This window comes from Danio rerio, chromosome 23 (genome assembly GCF_049306965.1).
Source record: "Danio rerio strain Tuebingen ecotype United States chromosome 23, GRCz12tu, whole genome shotgun sequence".
Taxonomy (NCBI): Eukaryota; Metazoa; Chordata; class Actinopteri; order Cypriniformes; family Danionidae; genus Danio; species Danio rerio.
In genome coordinates, this window is record NC_133198.1 from 28,078,560 (window position 1) to 28,093,783 (window position 15,224).

The window sequence follows — 15,224 nt, forward strand, 5'->3', positions numbered from 1 at the left end:
ACTGGTTAATTTAATTAATAAATTACATTTAAATACGTCTCTATATTATAAAAAAAATTCTAATACAACACGTATACTTTACTTGCGAAATCCGTCTATATATATACAAATTCACCATGCAAAAATGATGTTGTGTGTATATATATATATATATATATATATATATATATATATATATATATATATATATATATATATATATATATATATACACACACACACACACACAGCATCATTTTTGCATGGTGAATTTGTATTTTACATGTAATATAAATAAACAATGGAGCCTCAGATATGTTTGCATATCCACATCGGGTGCACGCAAGAACCACGTGTCCAACGTTCTAAACCGGAAGCTTGTCTTCGGGATTGGTGTACTGCAAAATATGAACAGCTTCCCAGAGGACGGACAACTAACACGGATATTTTGTAGCTACTGCATTGTGTGTTCGAAATATTTATATCCCGTTTAAGGCGACAGTCGAGATTATGGTTAAGATGAAGGCGCTGCGTTTAACGCGGGTAAATTAGTCAGTTTCACTCGAAGAGAAAGAAGCAAACCTGCTGCAGAGTCGCTTCACATGTCAGTTTGGAAGGTATTTTTATTTTTTGAATACTTGTTTTATGTGTGTTTTGTTAAAACGATTGTTTTTTAGTTTCATAAAGAGTTGTTTTGCTTTTGTTGTTTTAATATACTCAGTGGTGTCTAGGTGGCAAATCCTGTGAGGTTTGTTTCTCTACTGACCTGAGATTAATGTCATGTGATGCAAATTGGAAAACAGAGTTTAAAATGATTGCTGGCCATTCAACGTCGAGGCAGATCCATTAGAATAAACTAATAATTAACAGAATGAGAATTTCCTTACGCATTTTATTTCCTGACTGACTCTCAGAAATAAGTACTTGTTGTTATCATAAATCGTAAATGCCACACCTTTGCCAGATTTGCATGTGTGGTTTTTAACATATTTTCTACATTAAAGAAATACCTCCTTTATCTTTCATTGGTAGGTAGTAACTGATTATTACATGCAATTACATGACATAACAAAATTCCAGTAATGTAGTAACTTACTCAGTTAAAATAGTTTGGTTAAAAATACCCCAACATACAAATTAACTAGGTTATTATATCACCTTCCTAACTACGAGTTATTTTACTCCAATGCATTGGCTTATTTTACTTGAATGTTATTTTTTTCCATTCTGGTATTACTAGTGCTACTATTACTAACACTGCATAACTATTAATTTTATAATTATGGCCGTGTATATAACATGCAGTTTTAAAAAAATATGGAAAATGATTAATTTCCACTACATTTTAAATTTTAGAGACAGCGTTTTTGTCTGTTTAATGTACATCGGCCATGAAGCACGAGTTTGTATCATCAATAATTAAGAGTGCTGGTGAAACAGACAGGTAATTTGAAACAACAACATTATTGTGTTAGAGCTTAAAAAAACGTTATAAAGCGAAAACAACAATATGCACGCGTATTAATACAGCTGCACTATGTCAGTTAAATCAGTTGACTTGAAATTCAAATTTTTTAACCGAACTGGTTAATTTATTAAATAAATAACCCAATAAAGGTTAAAATAACCTATCAAAGCACCGAATATTTAACCCAACTGGTTGAGTTATTAATAAATAACCAAATAAAGGTTAAAATAAGACAACAAAGCACCAAATATTATTGACTCAAACATTTGGTTAAATAAATAACTTAATGTTTTTTAGAGTGTACTTGTATTCAGATTGTTTTTGTTTTTTTTGTAAATAGAATGCAATATTCAGTCAAATGTCTAGGAAAAAATCCATTCAATGGTTATTATTGAGGTTTAGTGGTTTATCAGGAATAAATTTATTAATTATGTTCATGGTGTAAAGGCATTTTTCTGATTTGCAGGACAAAAGTACATTTGTTTTCATATTTGTTTAGCTTGTTTATATGATGCAGAGCAATTGAGATAAAGTTGGTTTTATATTCACACATTCAGACTTTCTCTGTATATAATATTTATAACATACTTTCAGTAAAATATTTTTTTGCAAATGCTAAATAAGGAACCCATATTAGCAACTAATGACTATCAAAATACGACATTTTTACAGTACTAATGTTGTTTAAAGTCATACTTACATGATATTTCAGACCAAATATACAATGTACCATGGGTAAGAATATAGGGAGCCTGTCACAAGTTGTCACTGAACGAATGTTTGAATATAAAACCAACTTTACCTCAATTGTAGAGGATCACAAACCTTTTGTGTATGGAAACCCTCTGTCCTAACATATTTACTTGTCCCAAACTATTCACTTGAAGTCTTATTTTTTATTATCTATCTATTATTTACTTCAAGTTACTATATCTGTAATTTACCAATACATTTACATATTAACAGTTCTCCGGTGTAAGTTAATGGTCAACTACAATCATTGATGTGCAAGTAAACAAATATTATAAATTTGGATGTTCAAGTGTTAAATTGATGATTTAAATATTTATAATCTCTTTTAAAGCTTGTGTAGTTCTATCATTTATCCTGGTTTTGATAAACTTATTGTAGTGTGCTGATTAATGCATTTGGTAGTAAAAACTGCAATTTACTTTATTAAAAAAATAATAGTCACATTTATGATTTAAATGATCAACATATGTTATTATTTAGGTCAAAATAAATCTGAAAGTAGACCAAAAGCAGTCATAATAAATAGCTTTTAATGAGTAATCTAGATTATGTTAATGACTGCGATTGTTATCATGTAATTTGCGCTCATTACCACTATAATATCTGAGTAATCTATCCTGCTACACTGTCTGTAAACCTGAATGTCCACTAAGATACCTGCTTGTGTGAATTATAGACAAAGTTGGCTCAACTGAAACACTATACAAAACTTAGGTTAATACTGAAAGATTGGTAGTAATGTGTCCATAACCGAACATTCTAGTTGTCATTTTTGATTTCTCCATTTCTTTTGCAGCTCGCATCATCTCTTTCAACCGAAACAGCTTTTTTTGTGTGTTATATTGCCTAGCTCTGTCCTTTTATTAGCATCAGAAATGTGCTGAAACAGTCATTTATGCATTTTTCATCACGGCTTCTTGACTTCTTTAATGCACCAGTCAGATGGTTCCAGTATTTCTTTCTTAAATCAAATCACAAATCAATAACTACCAACCTGGTTTATACCTTATTCTACAACATTCTTCAAAATATCTTATTTTTTGTTTTAGCAGAAGTCTTTTTATGTTGTCATTGTGAACTCGCTTAAAGGATTATTCAGTAAAGTTCTGCTAGAATTTGTATGATCATGAAGTAATACTCTTGTAACAAGTCTGATATAAACAACATATGTTTGTTTGAATGGCATTTTTAGTACTTATCAAATTTGTGTTATATTTAATTGTTTTCGTCTTGAAGACACAATTGCATACTTATTGCAATATTTTGTTTTTCCTGCAATAAATATTTCAATATCTGATTTTTCTAATACAATGCAGCCCTAGTGAGTAAATAATGAACATTTATTTTGTGAACTATTCATTACAGAAAAGTTGTGTGTCCTGTTTTTGTGATAATTTGTCGCCTTTATGTAATGCCTGTATTATTTGTGCTTCATTTGCTGTAATGTTCTACTTCACAGTTTGTGCTTTTATTTTTGTTATTGTCTTTTTTGAAAGTGTATTTAAACTGTTGAAAGGCTCTGTGTAATACAACACTGGTAGTATGTTCTTTGGAAGGAAATGGTTGCCATCTCATGTTTATCTTTGTCAATAACTTTGTTGCTTTGCAAACATGACGTTATTGTTTTCTCCCAACAGAATATTTCAAATTGAATATTAGAGTGTCCATTTGCTTATTGGATTTTGACGTCTTTCTACCATGAGGTTTGCAGGTCTGTGTGTGTGTTTTTTTTTCTTCTCATGTGACAGTTTATTTTCTTATGATGGTGGCTTTCAAGTGCTGTTTCCTTCCTGTTTTTTTTCAGTGACATTGCGGGCCATTGCTTTGATTCTTCTTTTGGGATTTACTTGGCTCCTGGCAAACTCCATGCTAGGAGGGGATGGAAACTCTTTGATACATTCACTCTTTATTGGTAAGGATGTTATGTATATTGGTTGACCACTGTATTCTGCAATTATTTATATATATATATATATATTAGTGCTGTCAATCGATTAAAAAAATTTACTAATTAATCGCACCTTCAACACCCCTCAACGGGTCTGACAAAGACACACACACACACACAACGCCCTGGAGCACCTCCCTTTAGGTTCAACACGCATGATCGCGTTCATCAAATTTGCTTAAACTAAGCGTTCTAAAGTTTTACTGTATTTCACAAGGATTCTGACACACCACGCTAAGCATACACTTCCGTTGCGTTTAATGAGGAAACATGCTAACCTTGGAGGGCCCATGTTGAATGAGGCAGAGTAATGCCCTGTCTTTGACTGCTCGCGACTTCACCAGAGACTTTCTGAGTACACCTACATAAGACACCAATACTCTGATTTTAATATGGTTAAGATTATACTCTTATTAAAAGTCTACCGTGTAGCCTAAGCAGCATTTTATTACCTTAAAGGAACACAGAGTCACAAAATGCGGGGGGTTTTCTCTTTTTGTTCGCCATGCGGTATCAACTTACAACAGAAGTCGAAAGTTAAAAATGAAACACCCGAAATTGCATGAAACTCTGGATAACCTGAGATGCAACTAATTGTTTTATACTGGAACTTGCCTTCAAAAAGTGCTTCCTTGGTCTTATACACATTTCTTGCATGTTGAACACACGTCCACCACAACAGAAAGTACAAAAAAACCTGCAACTGCGTTAATTGCGTTAATTAATTAAAAATTTATTGCATGCGTTACCGCACTAATTTTGACAGCGCTTATATATATATATATATATATATATATATATATATATATATATATATATATATATATATATATATATATATATACACACACACACACACACACACAGTAGCCAATGGCTGTATGTGTTTATATACACTTACCGGCCACTTTATTAGATACAGCTGTCCAACTGCTCGTTAATGCAAATTTTATAATCAGCCAATCACATGGTAGCAACTCAATGCATTTAGGCATGTAGACATAGTCAAGGCAATCTGTTGCAGTGTGCAGCATCCGCTTTGATGATGCGACGGCAGCCACAGGACAACGGAACCAGTGCGCTCGCCACACACCATCTACTTTGGAAAAAGTCAGAAAAGTGGGCGTGTCCAGCTCTGTTTAGGGGGGAGTGTCGGAGGAAGAAAAGAGGCTTGGTGTGGGAGTGTCTATTTGGGCGCGCTGAATTTCAGAGTCAAAACACACAACCACAGCGGACAATGTGACTGTGTTTACATGGACATCTGTGGTCGAATTATTTGCCAAATTATTAAATGGTGGACTTTAACTGCAGTTTGGCTCTTTCATTCAGGGAATTCATTCATGTCCCTCGCGACAAACGTGATATTTGATTCGAGGAACTGCTCTAAGCGTGTATTTTTCATGCAGTGTTTGATACCGCACGGCGAATGAGAGAAAAAAAAACTCAGCATTTCCCGGAAACTTAGATGCACACGGCAGGTAGCGTCAGAAAGCCGTGTGTGTTATTCCGGTCACAAAATCCAACACGAGGTTATAGTTTGGTTGTTGTGCTAACTTGTTTACACTCGGTGCAATAGTTTGTTTGATATGAATAAAATACGAACTGACTAAAAAAAGAGCACTGGTCGCTCACTTACCAAATCTGTAGCGACAGGACAATCCACAGCAACTAGAGCCGCGTCTTTATTTAGAGGAGACTACAAGCGAATCCGGATCTCAGCGTTTGCAGATGAGAACAGCTCTCAGGTAAACAATAATCCTCCTTAGACTTGAAGTTATTGTTGTCGAGCGTCGAGTACACTGTTAATCCACACGTGACGCCAGCTGCGCTCTCACAGAGAGAAAATGAAAACAAAACTTAACGGCAGCAAACTATAAAAGCAACACTTCACACTTGTTTTGCCAATACAACGTGGCGTCTCTGCCGTCTAAACACTATGACAGTAATGAATATTAATGAAGTTGCACAATAGAGCGTGCTGATTGGTTTGAACCAAGCCTTACTCATGCATTAATGCAACACACTGTAAGACGTAATAAGACACACTCTGGCACAGACGCCCAGTCTGCACGCTGGAATACAACGCTATTATGTCATGGCCGTGACACAGTTTCAAACCGGAAGTACGAATTTGCTTGAAATAATGCAAAAACAACCAATTTACACTTTTTTGTGAAATATAGGTGTCCTAATAGTTTTTAGCAGTGTGGGACACATATACGACTGTCAACAGCTCAAAAAATGTGATTTGGTGTTTCGTGACCCTTTAATGATCACAGAGAGTCAGGAGCTCGGTTTAACGTCTCATCCGAAAGACGGAATGCACAACACGGGTGCCACTACTGTTAGCAAAGAACAGGAAACTGAGGCTACAATTCGCAAAGGCTCACCAAATTTGGACAGTAAAAGATTGGAAAAACGTTGCCTGGTATGAGTCTCAATTTCTGCTGCAACATTTGGATGGTAGGGTCAGAATTTGGCATCAGCAACATGAAAGCATGGATCCATTCATTAACCATTCAGGCTGGTGGTGGTGTAATGGTGTGGGGGATATTTTCTTGGCATACTTTGTGCCCATTAGTACCAATTGAGCATCATGTCAACGCCACAGCGTACCTGAGAATGTTGCTGACCATGTCCATCCCTATCCCTCTATGACCACAGTGTACCCACCATGTCATAAAGCACGAATCATGTCAGACTGGTTTCTTGAACATGACAAGGAGTTTACTGTGCTCAAATGGCCTCCACAGTCACCAGAACTAAATCCAATAGAGCACTTTTGGCATGTGGTGGAACGGGAGATTTGCATCATGGATGTGTAGCCGACAGATCTGCAGCAACTGCGTGACGCTATCATGTCAATATGGACCAAAATCTCTGAGGAATATTTCCATTACCTTGTTGAATCCATGCCATGAAGAATTAAGGCAGTTCTGAAGGCAAAAGGGGGTCCAACCCGGTACTAGTAAGATATACCTAGAAAGTGGCCAGTGTGTGTGTGTGTACACGCACACAAGATCACTTCAAAATCAATTCCCAGTTTCTCTGTATTTATTAGCTATCGGTTTGAGTAAATTGTTAATATTTGTTTTATTCCATAAAGGCCTAAAGACATTTCTTCTATATTCTAAATAAAATATTGTTATTTCAGGCTTTTTTATATTAATCAGAAATAAGTAAGTTTCATTTGTTATGATCTAAAGTAAATGGAAGTTTTGGCCAGATAAAATAAAGCATATTTTCTATTGAGACACAATAGAATGTTAAAAAAAATAACATCATGCAAGACTATTTAAGTAAGAATACTTAAAATGAATAAAATCATTGTACTGATAAATGGGTAATTAACCACCTGGTGGTTTAAAGGGTTATGACAAATTATAGACATTTAAAATTACAATTAATTATAATGAATAGGGGTGAGAATCATTCCCCAGGCCCACGATATGATATTATCACGATATATGCATCATGATACAATATTATTGCAGTATTACATATATATATTCTTTGACCTATTGTAATTTATTAACTTTTTTTCAGCTTCAAATTGTCAATAAAGGACAACATTGGGAGCATTTGTTTTAAACAAACTGAGAAATGTTTCTGTTTAGTTATTTCAATTTAGTTTTATTGCTACACTGTATAATGGGATTATCAAGCAGACCAACTGACCAACTCTTTAATGAAGAACTGTCATAAATCTTGTTTGCACTTTCTGCAAAGAATGTGACCTTGCTTACCACAAGAAAAACTCAAGACCAGCACCAGTCAAGCGGATAGAAATTGTTTTTATTTTTCAGCCAAATTTTTCGGGAGACTTGTATGAAATGTATGCACCACACACTCATTAAGTGGTCTTTTATAAATTTCTTTATTCTGTTGAACACTAAAGAAGATCATTTAGAGATATAGTAGGATTAGTAGGGTAAACAAATACTGTTGAAACCAGTGCTTGCAGGTTTACAGCTTTCTTCAAAATATCTTCTTTTGTGATCAACAGAAGAAAGAAACTCAAACAGGTTTGGAACAAGTGAAAGGTGAGTAAACAATGAAAGAATTGTCAGTATTGGGTGAACCATCCCTTTTAAAGGAATGTATTGGCTTCTATTGTTGGGTCAGTTGTTATGTAGCAGTCACTCCCAGGTGTTGGTCAGCACAGAAACCAGACCAGTAGCTAAAATTTGGGGGATTTGAGATTTAGGAGATTTATAAACAGTTGCAGTAGGCAATGGAATACAGTCTTTATATTCGAATGAAGTTTATACAACTTAAAACTGTGTGTGTGTTGTTTTGAAAGAAACAAATGTATCATCTTTTTAGAAATCAATATCTATACATGGTAATAAAAAAGATGCAAATAACTTAACATACGGTAATCAAATAACTACCATGTGCTGTCATGTGTATGGGAACATGACTAAATATTATGTGCATCACAGATCATATAGTGAACAAATCGAATTAAACTATCAACCATGCAATAGTTTTAAGCACAGATTCATTTTATCACAATGAGCAAACAGGGAGTGCAGCAAAAACTAGCAAGGTGCTGAAAATTGCAAAGTGCTGTTAATTATACATAATGGGTAATCATAAAACGTAAATCTTGATTATACTGCAACAAAGATGTGCAAACGTACTTTATAGCATTAAAACCCACAATATGACTGAATAAACTCTCAGAACAACATGAATGATCTCTGCTTTACATTCCACAATCTCTTCACTTTACATAATGACAGCTGCTCATTGCCACTCGTGCGCTCAGCTCAGGTTATGTTGGAGCAAATCAGTTTCCCCCAGAATTACACAGACTCTTTGGTTTCCTATAAAACAATATTAGTTTAAATATCAATAGTGACATCCTGTGTATCATTGCAGTATTGCCATGGAAATTAGTGCAATACTGTGCCATATCGATACGTTCACCCACCCTAATTATTTAATATTGTAGTGCTGAACTGTGGCCTTCAAATAGAGACATTTTGACTTGTCATCAAATGGTTTGTGCTCTAAATATGCCTAACAGTATTATTTTGGTACATATTGTATTAACCAGAATGACATCAAGATGAATGTGTATAATTATATGTTTTAAATATGATTATTAAATTAAATGGGTTGCATTCTATTGTTCTGCACTGGCTGTTTTGCATCCATCCGTCCGTCCATTTATCCGACCATTTGTCTTTCAATCCATCCATCCGCCCATTTGTCCATTCATTCATCCATCCATCCATCCATCCATATGACTTTTTGTCCATTCATCCATCCACTTATCTGTCTCTTTCCACTATTTATGTCTGTCCACTCATCAGTCTCTGTTGATTCATCTATCCATTTGACCGTTTGTCCATCCATCTATTCATCCATCCATATGACCATTTGTCCATCTATTCATCCATTCACTTATCTGTCTCTTGCCACTATTTATGTCTGTCCACTCATCAGTCTATGTTAATTCATCCATCCATCCACTTATTTGTCTCATTTCACTATTTATCTGTCTGTCCACTCATCAGTCTGTCTGTTCATCCATCCGACCGTTTGCCCATCCATCCATCCACACTTATCTGTCTCTTTTCACTATCAGTCTCTGTTGATCCATCCATATGACCATTTGTCCATCCATGTATCCATCCACTTATCTGTCTCTTTCCACTATTTACCTGTCTGCCCACTCATCAGTCTCTGTCCCTCCATCCATCCATCCAACCATTTGTCCATCCATCCATCAATTTGACCGTTTGTCCATCCATCCATCCATCCATCCAACCATTTGTCCATCCATCCATCAATTTGACCGTTTGTCCGTCCATCCATCCATCCATATGACTGTCTATCCATTAATCCATCAACTTATCTGTCTCTTTCCACTAATTACCTGTCTGTCCACTCATCAGTTTGTCTGTCCATCCATTCGATAGTTTGTCCATCCGTCTGTCCATTCGTCCATCCGTCCTTCCATCCATCCACTTAACTGCCTCTTTCCACTATTTATGTCTGTCCACACATCAGTCCCTGTCTGTCTATCCATGTATCCATCCGTTTGCCCATCCAGACTGATGTCTGTCCATCAGTCTGTCCGTTTATTCATCCATCAACTGTTTACAGCCTTTAACAAATAAACAAACTACTATATTGTTTTTTAATGAAAGACTTTTTAAAGATAAAGCCAAATGTCAGAGACCAGCCATGGTTATATAAAAAGGCTGACCATTAGAATATATTGTACAATATCAGTCTCAGTGGTTTATTGATCATTCACAATTTTTTATGGTTTCTAGGTGCAGAAGAAGAACCCACTCCAGGTAAAATGACTTTGCATTAAAAACATGCACTTTGACATTTCCATGAAAACCATGTAATCTGATCACTTTAATAACCTGCTCTCCTGCAGAACCACGACCACACAAGTACAAATGTGGCCTGTCAGCACCGTGTCCCCCCAAACATCTCGCCTTTCGTCTGACCTCTGGTGCTGCCAATGTCATCGGCCCCAAAATCTGTCTGGAGGACAAAATGCAAGTTGTCTGACCTTTTTGATTGCCGCGGTGTCTCTAATGAGCTTGCATGACCACCTCTGCACAATAACTTCTGCATGCAACCTTTCTCGCTATTTCTCGTTCTGTCTTCATTGCTATTCACCATGTCCTCTTTGTTTTCTCATTGCCATCACTTCCAGACTCATTATCTTATTGGGAAACGTGATGCAAGTAGGCGATGGTTTCTCTTTCCATGCCTGTGTTTAGCTCATATTTCATTTTCTGATTTCTTCCCTTAACTTCTACCTAAAAATTCATCCTATTTCTATTTAAATTAATACTGTAGAAATGTGGTTTTGAGATGCTTATTGTTTTCTACTTGTTTGGTTTTACAGTATCCTCAGCAGTGCTAAAAACAACGTCGGCAGAGGGCTCAATATTGCTTTAGTAAATGGTAAATGGTTCTTCTTTACTGATATATTTCTAATGTACTTTAAAATGGTTTCATAATGATCAGTCTTTTTCGCTTTTCTCAGGGGTCACCGGAGATGTTTTGGAAATAAGAGCTTTTGATATGTGGGCAGGAGGTAAGTTGACATTTGAAGGATTGCAGTTATCTCTATTAGAAATGATTAATGAACAGGATTCTTTTCTTCCTGTTTGCCAGATGTTTCAGAGTTGCTGAAGTTTATTCGGCCTCTTCATGAGGGAACATTAGTATTTGTTGCCTCTTTTGATGACCCGGCCACTAAGTAAGTTTATTTTCACACCTTCTTTTAAACTCTTGATTATTGTCTTTTCGTGATCTGGTCTTTCTGAATTAAGAGCACATTATGAGTTCTTTTCATGCAGTGTTTAGTCATCATTTTTACAAGGCCTAAATCAGAGTAATGAATTCATTCCCAGGTTAAATGATGAGGCTAGGCGGATATTTGAGGAACTGGGAAGTACTGCAGCGAAGGAGCTGAGCTTCAGGGACAGCTGGGTGTTTGTTGGAGCCAAAGGAATTGAGAATAAGAGCCCATTTGAACAGGTAGGAGTTATGGAAAAGGTGCCTATTAATTATGTTTATGTATTTATTTAGGGGAGTTTCTTTTTTTTTTTTTGTTGGACACAAAAAAATATTGGACACCTGTAACCATTGACTTCAATTTGTTTTTCATATGTAAGTTAATGGTTACAGGTTTCAAACATTATTTTAAAAGAAAAGTTCAACAGAAACTCATAAATGTTTGGAAGCATTTGTGGGTGTGTAAAATTGTGTAAATTGTTGTTTTTGGCTTAAACTATCCCTTTAAACTTGTTTTATCATTATGTATGGGTTGATCACTAAAAAATCTAATACAGATTGAAATTTTCCTACATTTGTACTTTTTTTAGTTTTGTTTTGTCAGCAAAAAACTAACCATTTTAAATTGCTTTCCCTATGATTTACAGAAAGCATCTGGTTAAATGTTATTGTTGTAACAGTAATTTATTTACAACAAAAATATTGTCATATTTAGAGCAAGAATCGTTTATTGACATATTAAAATAGCCTATTTAAGGATCACATTGAAGCCTCAAAATACTAGCACTAGTCATTTTCAGTCCTGCCAATATCCTTCAAACCATACAATAAGTTTTGTTTCATTTTTGCATCAGTATATGTCATTTTACATGTTGTTAACAAATCTGTTTATGTAAATCTATATAAATATTCTGAATGAACATCAAAAATAATATGTATATTTAACGCTGTTATCGACGTTAACGTGCTGCATTAACGCAAGACTCTTATTGCGCAATAAAAAAATTTGCCGTTAATCTATTCTTAAATTTGGTTTGGGAGCTGGGTCTATTCTATGCAAGCTATGATGACTTTCACCTTGATTTTTTTACCGCGGATGTATACCTGACCAGTGGGCCGTCTGACAAAAAAGTGCCCTCCTGAATCAAATCAGCAGGATGCCTGACTTTAACTGCAGTAAGGCAGTTTCACTTTAACTCATGATCTTTTCTTTCATGTCGTCGTGACAAACTGGGATATTAGACACAAATAAGGAGTAAGGACTGGTGAAAGTGTTCTGGAATTTAATAATGCACGCCAAATAAAAAGAAAAAAAAATTCCTCATTTCGTGATGTGTGTTTGCGCACGGTCCTTTACTGACAGCCGCCTGTGTGGATCTTGTAGGAAAATATTGCAAAATACATACAAGTAATAGTTTGATTGTGGTGTTTACTACAGTAATGCCAATAATATATGTGTACTCCACATCTTTATTCCATTTTTGTTTAGTTTAGTTATGACTTAAGTGGCATTAAGGTATTTAAAATTGCTGTTTACATTTTAGACTTTTAATCAGAGTATTGTTTTTATCATATTAAAATCGCATTAAAGTATTGTTGTCCATGAAAACATACTCCAATGTTTGACACATCGTCAGGGCTCTGTGAAATTGGCTTTGCGAAGCAGCATTTTCTCTATTTACATCAAAAGCACGTATGAAATCGCTGTTTGGAGCTTATGTAGGCTTACTGTTCAAAATTCCAATAGTATCTGGATGCAGTCTTTATGATGCAAGCTGAGATTGCATTAAGTCAGTGATGCAATGTCAGACACAATGCACTCAACGTAGTGAGTGACGTCACTGTGACGGTTAGGGTTAGGTGAGCGAGTTAAGCTAAGCTTAAATGGAGTCAAGCAGCTAAGATTGCACTGCACCGAGTCTGCAGCCAGACCCTTCTCCAAAATTCATGTCTAACTGAATAAACATTTAGTAAACACAAGTACATCTTATTGAACATAATTTATTTTCATCACCAATTTCATAGTAGAACAGTTTCTCAAGCTGTTTGTGATGCATTTTGTAAACATGAGATGAGGGTCTAATACTGTTCTCAAAGACTTATTATTTGGGTAGCACACATATTCTGAATGTCTTCTGCAGAATTCAAATGAGCCATTTTAATCTAGATTAATCTAGGTTAATTTTGAGGTTAATCTAGATTAAAATAATTAATCTATACCCACCTATTTATTTATTTATTTATTTATTTTTTACGGACTATGATGGTATAATTTAAAGATTTGGTAATACTTCCTAAAATTGGTTGCAATTTTATATATATTTTTTGACCCATTTAGTATTTGACCCATCTCAACAACCTGAAAAAACAATGACCATTCCTACCCTTTGCCTGCCTTAGCATCAAACAGGCTTTGTTTTTTTTCTTTATACATTTAGGGATTAATAGTTTTGCTTGCTTTACAATTGTTCAAAACTCCAAAACCCATGTGCATTTTATCTGACATTTTTGCTTAGAAGTCACACTTCATTCTGACCAATATACAACAATAAAGTCCGGTCCATTTGACAACATTTTACTGATTTTACTGCAAATAAAATGTGTTGGACAGCAAGTTTGAGTGAGTACCAGTCAAAAGGATGCTCATTTTGATGGGTTTATCTTTTGCAATTATAAAATCATTAAGCAGGGATTTTACCGTCTGACTTTGTTCTCTCTTTTTCAGCGAATGAAGAACAGTAAAAGCAATAATAAATATGAAGGCTGGCCGGAGTCTCTGGAGATGGATGGCTGCATTCCTCTGCGCGCTCCTTTGGAAACTTAAGGCCTCAAGCAGGCTTTGAACTCTATGAATACTTCAAACACAAGGAGAACTACATACTAAATTGGCTTCCATTATAAAAGTGGCTCAGACGTCTGAAATGGAAAAACTTGAACAAATAACTGGAAGAAGTTGTGTGGGCCTGTGGAAATCGAATTGCGATTGACAAAAGAATAGTTTTATGAAGAAAAAATACTGGCACATTTAATATTTTTTAATGATATTTAAATGATTCTATATATACAATTTCATGTATAAAGTTGATACTGTATAAAAGCTGTGCCTGAAGGATCACATTTGCATTCAAAGACAGATAATTATATGCACATAAAAGAATGTACAGAGTTGATTGGGGGATTATCTATTTGTGAATCAAGTTGCACCAATCTTTTTCCCCTTGCAGTTTTTAAAAAATGATGCACCAATGCATTGCACTCTATAAATAATCTTTGAATCAACACAAACATCATGCCGTTTTATTTAGGCCAGCAAATATTAAAGGATTACATCTTATCTCATAATAAACTCACGCACATGTTTATTCCCTCGTGTTTGACCAGAGTACTGGTTGGCTTTTAGAATAGACTGCCCTAATTTTAGCAACCAACGCACTGTTGTTTTTGTGGGTTATTTTGGTGAAGTTTGTTCCAAGGGAAGTGACGTGTAGCTTAGTTTTCCTGCACGAATTTATTTTTACGCAGGAAACCATGTACATCAGTTCGCGATCACGTGTTGTCCACGAACGAACAAACAAACAAGCACCATGGACAGCGGCGTTACTGATCTTATACACTAGAGGGCAGCAGCAGGAAGAGTAATACATGGCAGTCTGCATTATTAATAAAAACTTCTAGATGTTTTACTTTACAATTAATTAGTTTTAATGAAAGTTATTTATATGTCATTTGTTATAATGTTTTAATCATTGGTATTTAATGAAAAATAAACCAGTAAATTTTTTTTAAGCAAGTGCT

General features: G+C 35.1%; 1 protein-coding gene across 1 annotated transcript; it reads left to right on the top strand.

Moving 5' to 3' along the window:
- Window positions 1-403: 403 nt before the first annotated feature.
- fam3a (FAM3 metabolism regulating signaling molecule A) lies at window positions 404-14,768 on the top strand. Its single transcript, NM_200800.1, is given in 10 exon segments — window positions 404-596; window positions 3,838-3,911; window positions 4,005-4,112; window positions 10,442-10,465; window positions 10,555-10,678; window positions 11,035-11,093; window positions 11,176-11,226; window positions 11,307-11,391; window positions 11,546-11,672; window positions 14,155-14,768. Coding segments are annotated over 9 exon segments (690 nt in total). The 5' UTR covers window positions 404-596; window positions 3,838-3,898; the 3' UTR covers window positions 14,254-14,768.
- Window positions 14,769-15,224: the final 456 nt, after the last annotated feature.